This window comes from Nanorana parkeri, unplaced genomic scaffold, assembly GCF_000935625.1.
Source record: "Nanorana parkeri isolate BGI_ZX_2015 unplaced genomic scaffold, ASM93562v1 scaffold1825, whole genome shotgun sequence".
NCBI classification, from domain to species: domain Eukaryota; kingdom Metazoa; phylum Chordata; class Amphibia; order Anura; family Dicroglossidae; genus Nanorana; species Nanorana parkeri.
This window is the reverse complement of record NW_017308093.1, coordinates 35,936-47,554: the sequence shown is the minus strand read 5'-3', so window position 1 is coordinate 47,554 and position 11,619 is coordinate 35,936. Positions and strand designations below refer to the sequence as shown.

Below are 11,619 nucleotides of genomic sequence, written 5' to 3'. Positions count from 1 at the left end.
CGCTCTGTCCCCGCTCTGAGCGCTCCACGCTCCGTCCCCGCTCTCGGCGCCCCCCGCTCTCGGCGCTCATTTAAAAAAAAAGTGTAAAAAGCACTTGCCCGGCGCCCGGAACTACATGTCCCGGGCGTCGGGCGATACGAATTCCGCGGCCCGGTACCATTTGATCCACGGACCGGTATCGGTCCGCGGCCCGGGGGTTGTAAATCTATGTTCTACTACACTACTTTCAACTCTGACTTTGTGACTGTTTTCACCCTTCACGGTCTACAGCATTCAATTTCCTATTAAAATAATTGTAACTGTCTCACTCAAATCCTTATCTGATTCACACTTGAGTTTTTCACTAAGCCACTTAATATTCGTAGTAATCAATTTTGGGACCCTGATCTCCCCACGTGTTCACTTTTTGATTTTTTTTGTTCTTGATTCCTTTTCTCACGTTTGTCTTCACAGTATTTTTACTTCACCCTATTTATTTCTCACCACCTGTGCTTCACACGTTTGTTTTATTTCAGCATTTACTTACACCTCATGACCCATTTACGTCTTAATTGAGTATCACTACTTATTACTTCCTTTGAGCTTAATCACTCAACGATGATTTAATAATTTTTTATCCCCTTTGATTTTCGATCATCTAGTGATGATCCACCTCTTTTTAATTCTATTATCTAATTTTTTATATCTTTATTTTTACCTCAATTTATCATTATCCTCATATTTGTCTTTCATCACCATACACCAATTAAATACATATATATTTGTTTCACACATAGAATTTCTATCATTCTCGATCTACATTTTTTTTTCTCATGTACTAGATTTTTGTCACTCCTCTTTCTTCTCCCCGTTCCTTATTTCGTAACGGGGCTGACAACTATTATACATATGTATTTCTAGCAGAATACTACAGCCTCTAATCCAACAACGCTTGCTGCTGCTGCTTCCCGCCTGACGGATACAGTGTGCTTCTCCGACGTGACCCCTCTGTCCGCCTGTCTGTGGCAGCTCATGCCCGATAGAGTCAACCCTTACCCGAATCTGAAACAGTTGTTTTCCTCTTATTACACTCCTATGCCTTTGATCTATTGATCGTGGAGACATACATACGTTAGCATGTAACATTACTATATATCTTTCAATTCCTTATTATGACTGAGATTGATGAATGTAAATGATGATTCTGCTACAAGATTAAGTGCAGCTCTCTAATCTTATCACATGTGGGCTCCTCCTATTATCATTCTAGGGTACACACTCTCTCCTATTCTCTTCCCCTGAAGAAGCCCCGTTTGGGCGAAACATGTCGGGATATATAGGAGCATCCATACAACCTTGAAAAAAGCAACTATACATTTCAGTACGGTACTGTTACCAGACGGTAAATGCACCTGCATATGTTTCCTATTTTTTGTTTTCTCTCGTTTTTTTAAAATAATGTTTAAAATGGTACTTTAAATAAATGTCTTTCTAAGATTTTATCTTTGAGGTCCGGAATCGTTTCTAAAAAGCCCCCTCCTCTCTCTTTCCCCTGTGGGCATCTGCACACCCCACTGTGGAAACATCTTTTTTCTTCTATACTTCAACCCGGGGTGTGAAATTTCCAGCACCTCTATATTTTATGTGCAATACATGCCCACTAATGTTATTCCCTTATAGATTACATCCTCTCATATATTAGGACTGCCAAGATTGATGAATATGAGGTCTCTTGTTAACTTCAAATGACAGTAGACACCTCCAGCAAAACATTTTGGGGGCAATAGTTAATTGGCTGTCAAGTTTAATTTCTGTTTGATTTTCTCTCGCAGAATGCCGAGTAATTTTATTGCTGTTTTTTGCATGGAGTTCCCACTTAAAAGCTAAACAAGACCCATATCTAGGATAAGTGTATGGTATAGATTTTGGGGGAACCACGTTATTTTTTACATTTCCGTTTTTTGCATTTTGGACTGGGGTGCCTCAAGATTTTATATACTTTTAAAGCTTTTAAAGGGTGCTGCAACTGAAAAAAGGTTAAGAATCGCTGTCAGGCCACACAACCTCCCCACTCCGCATCGCCAGCAGAGGCATGTATGCCGCAGCCCCTAGCAGAGTGGCAGGCAGCCTTTGATCCCCAGCTACACTGACCGGGAGATCAAAAGCTTGCAGAAAGCGTTAAACAGCTGGGTGCAAGGCACTTGGGCATCAGGCAATGTGCCAGTGCCCAAGTGCGGAGCCCCATGTTCCTGCCACTAGTGGCCCCCCAGGAACAAAGGCCGCACAGTCGTCAGGGGGTGATGCTGGTTGCTGAGCAACAGCCTGTGTCTGCCCCTGTCCCTCCCCTCTCATGCCTGCGCCTCTCACAGCTTTTTAAGAGCTGTGAGAGGGCTTGGCAGGCAGTTCCTCTCCATGCTGACTGACAACAGAGCCCGAGCTAAGGCAGGGCTCTAGCTGTGTGCTTAAATGAACCTGCAATAGAGAGAAGTGAGCCGAGCTGGAAGTGTCAAGCTGCCGAGTGTGAGTAATAACCCTTTCCCTGCCTAAGCTGCTGCCTGTGCCCTGAGGACTTAACCCTTTCTGTGCCTAAACTGCTTCCTGGTGACCTTGGGGACCTAACCTTTGCTGTGCCCAAACCGCTGCCCCGTGACTCTGAGGATTTACCCTTTCTGTGCATAAGCTGCTGCCCGATGACCCTCAGGATTTACCCTTTCTTGTGCCCAAACTGCTGCCCTGTGACCCTGAGCAATTAACCCTTCTGTGTCAAACTACTGCCTTTGTGTTGACTCCTTAGGCCTTGTTCACACCAAATGCAGAGCAGATCCGGTCAGGTTTCTGCACACGCAGTGCAGTGGGTTGTGCCGTGTTTTTGATGCGTTTTTGATGTGTTCCGGGCCGTTTTTTTGGTTAAAAAAATATATATATATTTTTTAAGTTTAACATGGGCTTTCAGGCACTTGCATGCGTTTTTGATGCGTTCCAGAGCAGGTAAAATAGGGCTTGCCGCAGTTTTTTCACCTGCTCTGGATCTGCACGCTGCGATGTGAACTGGAGCTCAAAATACCATAGGAATACATTGGACGCAGTTTTGATCCGGTCTGCACCTGCTCTGGATCTGCTCCGCGCTTGGTGTGAACAAGCCCTTAATTAAGAGGCCCCTTCGCCAAGGGCTCACAAAACTACTCTTGCTCTCCGAGTATGTGTTCTGTGTCCCCCACATCCTCCGTCACATGTGTAATACCACACCACCTTCTATGTTGTGCGGTTTGTTCTGTAATTAACCTTGCACTGTACTGTTTGTTCTCTACTCAGCACTGCCCTGTATTGCTGCATACAAATATAATCTTTATGTTAAGTTATCTTGCTCTGGGAATTCTTTTCCTTGCTTTAGTGCAGTCTACCAGTCTTGCGTACTCCAGAGCACAGACACTAGAAGTAGCTGCTCTGACCAATTGGCATAATGGTATATAAAGCTTCTGGGCTGCCTCTCAAATTCGGGAAGCTGAGAGGAAGCTGTTGTCATCGGGTTTTGTATAATGTAACCAGTTCACACCCTGCCTTGTCAGAGGGCTGTAAGACCATTGACACTCTGCTGCTTGCAGTGATGTCTGCAGGTGTTGCCCTCTTACTGAGATGGACAGAACCTGAGAGAGACCTGCAACTGCTATAATTTGTAACCTGTTATTGGCTAAATGAATGTTATTTTTTCTTTGTATTTGTCTGAGTGTGTGTTATTTTACTAAAATCAGATATAAATTGCATATTTATCAGTTTCCTTGTGTTTATTCTAAATGGACCTAATCTTAAACTCTGCGCCCAAAATTTTTTTATTAAAAAAACTGCTCAGTAGCTCAAGAACAAATGCACATCATGTGCAAAAGAAAAAAGAACAATAAAAACATACTCACAAAAGTGCAGTTCTAAGCGCTTGTAGAACTCAATCAGATCTGAGTATAGAATGGGTATAACCCGTATTGGCTATCCACACAGAAGACGCCGATTAGCCAGCTGGCATGCCGCCTCACGGCCGATCGTCTGTGTTTGCGGCTTTTTATGCATTGTAGGCAGTAAAGCATTGCAAACGTGATCAGTGGATCACAAGTGCAATACTCTGGCTCCTGCAGATTCTTCCTCTCATCCATGTCCATACCTCGTTATGGACATTCAGTAACCTGGATGGGAGGAAGAATGAATGGACTACAAGTGGTGTGACATTACTGCACTTGTATGTAATTGAGAACTAGAAGTCCCTCTGCCATGGTGGCTGATGGCACTTGTAGTTTCTCCATTTACAAAACCTTTTAAAGGAAATATGAATGGATGATGAAGCTGTGTGGCCAGAGCCAGGTAAGTATGGGTGTGGTAAAGGGGCAAGGGGGTATTGCATTGCAATCATGTTTCCCCCCCACCGCCCCAGACGCAAGAAGACTTTGTGTATGTGATCCCTTGCGTTCCGGGCATGGGACAGTGCGATGAGCGCACGGGCTGGTGGAGACGAGCCCTTAAGCAGAATCTTTATGGTTGGTTTTCTAAAGCAAAAGGAATTTTCCCTTAGCTTAGTGAATGTGGCGAAAAACCACTTTGCAAACAATACCCAATCAAGTGCAAGAAACATTTTTAAAAAAAAACTTTTTTTCCTTGCACATAATTGGATGATGGATGGCAACAGAGCTTTACTTTATTCACTAAGCTAAGGGAAAATTCCCTTGCAAAGTGAAAATGTCTTTGCAAAGTGAAAAGCCTGTTTGCCTTAGTAAATCAACTCTTTTGTGTGTTCTGCATTTGCTGCTAATACTAGAGAAGTGAATGCTGTGTGGAATTGTGTTTTTGTTTTATATTAGGGAAGTTCAGCAGCTCTTTTCAATGTTAGACATGAGTCAGCAAACTCCACTTCATTTACTACACTGTAGCCATTAATGGCCCATTCACACCACATCCAGATTACCTCCAGACCAGACTTTTTCCAGGCCCAAAATGCTTCCCAATGTATCCCTATGCTATTTCTGCCATCTGTTCACACCAGCGCAGTCCGTTCCAGACCAGAAAAATACTGCAGGTCTCATTTTGTCGTGTCTGGAATGCACTGGAACGCATAGAAATGCATCAAAAGCATGGAACGCACCTGGAAGGCCATTTTAAGCTATACAAAAACAGCTCAGAAACGTGGCAGAATCGCAGTAAAATCACGGTCCAGAAAATGGCCTGAACCCAGCCTAAGTCTTGCCGTATTTGGTACAGTGAATCTGAGCTGGATATGGAGTGGTATAAGTATGGTTTCCAAATGAGTCCTACCATGCACATTGAGGGGTTGATTTACAAAAGGATAGGATAAAGAAAGATGAGATGTTGCTTGTAGCAACCAGTCAAATTCCAGCTGCAATTTTTCATGTATAGGTTAGGGTGCCCATACACCTTACGTAAGCTTATTAAAAGCTCGTACGATTTGCCCATCTTGGACAGGGGTGGGCTTCCGATGACCGCAGTGAGGGGCGGGCTTCTGATCACTGCAAACGGGCAGTGTGCGCGTGCGCACACCAGCCCGTTCGGCAGTTGTCGAACAAGCAGGCCACTAACCTGCCGAGAATCGTACGATTCTCGGCGGGTTTTCAAGCCTGCTTGTTCGACGGAAAACGTGTGACCGTACAGTAGAAACGGTTGCACGCCTTCCATACACTGTACGATTATCGCACCATCACAGGATTTCGTGCAATTCTTGTACGATAATCGTACAGTGTATGGGCACCTTTAAGGTGCCCATACACTGCTCGATTCTCGTACGAAAATCGGGCGAAATCCCGCGATCGTACGAGAATCGAGCAGTGTGAACTAAGACGTGCGACCGTTTCTACTGTACGGTTGCACGTCTTTTGACGAGCCAACATGTTCGAAAACCCGCCGAGAATCGTACGATTCTCGGCGGGTTTCTAGCCTGCTCGCCCGATAGCTGCGGAACGGGCCGGTGTGCGCACGCGCACACTGCCCCTTCTGCATTGCCGTCATCGGAAGCCCGCCCCTCAGCGGGGCGGGCTTTCGATGATCGCAAGTACGATCTGCCCGTCCAAGGTGGGCAGATCGTACGGGCTTTCAAGAAGCATACGACCATCGCAAGACAAAAGTCTTGCGATGGTCATAAGGTGTATGGGCACCTTTAGAAAGTAAAAGAAAAGATCAACTCAGTTGCCTTGGGACAACATGCATATATTTCTTCAGCTGTTATCAGTCCAATAATCATTTGAAAGTGAGAACACCTTGGGCCTTACTTTAGAATACAAAGAATGTATAGAGTTTCAAATATTTCCTTTATGTATTATATTCAGGACCTCATACAAAAATATCACTCTAGCCAATCATATTTGTGCCAAAAAAAGTGAAGTTAGCAGTGCAACTGGATGCCTGAAATGTGATTATCTTAAAGCAAGGGTTCTCTAACTTTTAATCTAAGCAGAAAAGTAAAAGCTAACATATCATTAAGTCAAAGAATCATGTCATAGTTCTTGTACCCACAACATATGCTGGTATTACCATGCCACAGGTGAACGTCTCAGAGACACAGCACAATCAATTAAAAATAAAAATAAAACGTTTCCATTACATATGCTTTTCTGCAAACAGAACATAAACAAAGAGACATTTTGTCTGAGCTTACCTTAAATAACAGTGAGTACTGCAACTAGCACTCCTTGAAGCCCTCGTTCACCGCTCACCTCTGTACCCCATGTTTACGACTAACCTCTGCATCCCACTGGCTATTGCTTACCTCTACACCCCATGTCCACCACTGACCTCTGCATCATGTCCACCACAAACGCCTAACTTGAAACCCTCTGCACCCTTTCACCATTGCAAGAAACAGAAAAGAAGGGTCTGAAGCGCAACTGCCCTTGGGGTTGGACAGGTGAAAAAAATGTTTATGAAAAAATAATAATAATGAAAAAAATGAAAAACAATATATAAAAAATAATAATAATAAAAAATGATAAAATTAAAATTAGAAATAAGGAGCTGGATGGACTTGGGTATGCAGGGTTAATATTACCCGGTGTTCTTAAGCAGTGGCTCTCTGTGCGGGATTGAAATGAGTGACGCAGTGCGCAGGCGCCGCCGAGCGACAGCAATCTTGCTGGTCTAGACTTGGATAGGATGCTTGTGGTAGTTACGGTGGTCTTAGCGTAATTTCGGTAGTCTTGGCAACGCGTTTCGAAGCTCCTGTCTTCTTTATCAAGCCAGGGTAGGATAAGTGGATGTGGCGGGAGTCTTTTAAAGGGTATGGGGGCGTGTATGAGGTTTGTGGGCCGTCCGGGGCGTGTTTTGAGGGTATTAGCATAGTGTATGTTGCTCTTGGTTGGCCCCTTGTGGATGTTTTGAATGTGACATGAGGAGAAAAAGTCACAAATGACCAAGGGCAAGCTTCAATTTCTGACTACATGGTTATGGATTTGTTTAGGTGTTAAATGATGGTACCGATTTCCAAATCTTCATTAAGACCAGAAGGAGATAATGTGTTTAATTTGTAGATCCAATATGTTTCCTGCTGACACAGTTTATGGAATCTTTCTGTTGTATGCAGGTTTTTTGGAATCTGTTCGATTACAAAGACCTGTAGGAATTTGATGTTTTTTTGGTGCTTATGGAGGAAGTGACGGGGAACACTATGTTCGGTGTTACCTTTCTCTATGAACCTTCTGTGTTCCCCTATGCGCTTACGGAGGGGGCGGATGGTACGGCCTATGTACAGCAGGTTACAGGGGCATCTTAGACCATATACCACGAAGTCATGGTCACATGTGACAAATTGGTCTATGGGGAATTTGTTACCACAGCTGTCTGTAAAGGAATTTTGGCCGTGTGTGATAAACTGGCAGGTTAAACAGAGGAGTTTTTTGCATTTATGGACGCCTGTCCTGTTGTCAAACAGGAAGGTTGCGGTTTTGTTTTTCTTGATTGCTAGTTTACTTGGTGCCACTATGTTTTTGATGTTTTTGGCTTTTTTGAATATTACTGTGGGTTTCTTAGGCAGTATGGAGCCTAGTTTGGGGTCACAGAGGAGCAAATGCCAGTTCTTTTTTAGTATGGACTCGATGGCCCTGAAGTCACTGTTAAAAGGTGTGATAAATCTTACCGCATCTTTTTGCGTCTGGTGTTTAGTTTTATTATTAGGTGCAGTGTTCTGTGTCAGGAAGCTTTCCTGGGCTTTGGTTATGAGATCCTTGGGGTAACCTTTCTCGATGAATTTTTTCTTTAGGTGGAGGCTTTGTGTCAGATAGTCATCTTTTCTCGTACAGTTTTTGTTTAATCTCCAGAACTGTCCCTTGGGGACATTTCGTTTCCATATGGGGTGATGGCAACTCTCGTAGTGTAAATATGAATTACCGGCAGTGGGTTTGAAGTGTGTAGTGGTGACTATGGTCTTGTCATTATGAGTGAGTTCCAAGTCCAAGAAGGTTAATTTAAGATTGTCAAGGACATATGTGAACTTGAGGCCGAGTGGGTTACTATTGCAGTGTGTCACAAAGGCAGTGATGGTATCGGGGGGTCCATCCCAAATGATCATGATGTCATCTATATACCGGCCATAGTATGTCAAGTGTTGTGAAAAAGGGTTATTATGCCAAATGTGAAAGTGTTCCCAGTAACCCATGGTTAAATTTGCGTAACTGGGGGCATAATTAGCCCCCATGACTGTGCCCTGGGTTTGGAGATAAAATTTGTCGAGGAATGAGAAATAGTTATGTTCGAGTGTGAATCTTGTTGCGTTCAGGATGAATTGGGCTTGCTTGTGATGTGCGACTCCAAGGATTGCTGCTGCTGTCCCCTGCTTTCACCATTGCTTCTGCATCCCCTGCACTGCCCTCCTCCCACTGCTTTTCACTTTCACAATTCTGTACCGACCTGCATTCCTCACACCATTGGTTCCCTCTTCCGGCACATCCTTCTCAGCTATGGGCTCTATGCCAGGGACACACAGCTGTCTGTGCTGATGTCCTGCCTGTACTTTTCAGTTTCGCCTTCCACAGCAGAAGTAAAAATCCTGGCAAGTAGCAGCAGGCATAGCAGGTCTTGGCACCCAGGGTGCCCAGCGGAGTCACCCACCCATAACAAGTCCATGGTCCATACTTGAGGCCGGGTTCACACCATTTTCCGGACCAGATCTGGAACGCAGTGCATTGCATTTTGCTGTGTTTTTGGCACGATTTTGCTGCGTTCTGGAGCTGGGGTTCTTGCTTTTAGCCTAAAATTGGCTTTTAGGTGTGGTCCAGTGCGTTTGCATGCATTTATGATGCGTTTCCATGCGTTCCAGTGCATTCCAGACCAGACAAAATGAGACATGCAGTTTTTTTCTGGTCTGGTCTGGAACGTACTGCGCTGGTGTGAACAGAGGCCAGAAATAGCATAGGGATACATTAGGATGCATTTTGGGTCTGGAAACAATCTGGTCTGGTCTAGAGATGATCTGGAGGTGGTGTGCACAGGCCCTTAGGGATCTCACCCCTTCTGAGGAAGTTCCTGAAGGGAATGAAATGTGTCAAAGGTGATGGTCTTGACCTGATATCCAATGCTCCTGTGTTTTAGGGCTAGTTCACACCATATGCAGTTGTGATGCAGTCCGTTCAGTTTGACTGCTGCAGCCAAAATACATCACAATGCTTTCCTATGGGCTTTCTCGTGCTGTATTCATACCATTGCAGTCCGTTCAGATGCAGTCAGGAAAAATTACTGCTTGTCCTATTTTAGCTGCACCTTACTTTTAAAAAAACCATTAAATTAACTGTGGCAGCGCATGGCAAAGCTTTGTGACGCATTGCCGTGCGTTGTGATACCTTGTGTTGCAATTAAATATACGCCTATCATTTTATCACAACACAAACACCAACACAGCGTAAAAACAATTTTTAACATAAGTCGCTTATTTACAGTTTTGCGTACTGTAATTTTTTACCTTTTCGCAAAAAGGCGCAATTTCAAATTTGCAAATATTTGTTACTTATTAACTCAATACAGTTTTATCTTTTAGATTTAGTCAGAATTTTTTTTTTTTTGTGCACTGATACTGATTTTAGGTATGGGAAAAATTGCAAAAAATGGCTTGGCCAGCTGAATTGAAAAATGTTTCGGAGGGCTTGGCAGCCAGCGAAAGGGTTAATGATGGTGTATGGTGGTGCGGCACTTATAAAATTTATATGAGAAATACCCTGTTTCCCCCGAACATAAGACCTACCCCGAAAATAAGACCTAGTACTATTTTTGGAAATTGCTAAAATATAAGACCTACCCTGAAAAAAAGGACCTTCTGGCCAGCGATTAGTTACCAAATTGCTCTTGGAAAGGTACGGCACCCCTGATTGCCCTGATCACCCTATTCTTAACTTTGATATTTTGGATTATTTAATTTGGATTTGCATTCACTTTGGATTGTTGTACATTAAAAAAATAAGACCTACTGTGTTTTATTTGAGCATAAAAAAATATAAGACAGTGTCTTATTTTTGGGGAAACACGGTTACTGTGAGAGACTTATCCTATGGACACTCTGTGTGTACGTGCATGCCTGAAAAAGCTTTGAATACCTGCTGTGTTTGAGCCTAGCATTGGAAAAATAGCCTGGTTCACCAGTAAAGATTTTGTCTTGAAGCTGGCTTTGGCTTCGTAGATTGAAGAATGTGCTACAAGCTTACTACCTTACACACATGTGTGGATGCTGATTTAATGAAAGCCAGCAAAGACTTTCCATATAGCGATTACAAACTTGTTGTATGCCTCACACATATGGACATTTTTCTTTTATATACACCGTATTTCTCATTTGCCCACATATTGGATGGACTGTGTTTTGGCTGCATATGTTTACCTAAAAGAAGTCATGTGCTGCACCTTAAGAAATAATAAGATACACTTGTAAGGCTAACGCTATCTTACCGCACCCAAAATAAATATTTGACGACTATATAAGAAACAACCTCTTTATCATCTTTTAAGCGAAGAAGACCAAGCTGATTTTTTTAGGAATATCCTATAGTTGCATGGAGTATTGCTTTGAACATACAGATGCACCTGAAATTTCCATTATGGAGTTTTTTTGCAAGATAATCAGGGTTATACTGGATTAACAAGTTATCAACAATACATCGATGAATTCTAACAAAAAAGTTATTTATGAGTGCGGGAAAGTTTCAAATATTCACTCATTTATTTATAAAACGCAGGGACAGATATGTGCAACAGATATCTTTTATTAGCATCAGATTATGTCAAATTAATGCGGATATCAGGATCATATATTGTTGTTTTGCTTTATGGGGGATATACTTTTGTTTTTTATTTTTGGTTTAAATATTAATTATGAGGAATAATAAATACTAAACATTTTAAGCATTTTGTGTATATGGAAAGTTTTCTGCCCTGGGATCTAGAGCTGCAGCTAACGATTATTTTCAAAATCGATTAGTTAGCCGATTATTAAGTTCGATTAATCGGTTAATCGGATGAACAATAAAATACATTTTTAAAAATGGCTCCAGTGATGGACTACTAGTTTGTATTGAGATTGCACTCCATCACAGGAGCGAGCTTGGAGCGGTAGAAGTAAAAAAGAAAAGAAAAAAAATAGTGGTGTGCAATATAGTGAAAAGGAAAGTGTAAAAT

The 11,619-nt window shown here is 42.7% G+C and overlaps 1 protein-coding gene across 1 annotated transcript in view; it reads right to left on the bottom strand.

The window, feature by feature from the left end:
* The window catches only part of CCDC151 (coiled-coil domain containing 151), a 19,024-nt gene extending 12,251 nt beyond the window's left edge, over positions 1-6,773 (bottom strand). The window contains exon 1 of the mRNA XM_018571735.1: positions 6,737-6,773. Coding sequence (XP_018427237.1) covers positions 6,737-6,773 — 37 coding nt within the window. The remainder of the gene's footprint in view (positions 1-6,736) is intronic.
* Between the last annotated feature and the right edge of the window lie 4,846 nt (positions 6,774-11,619).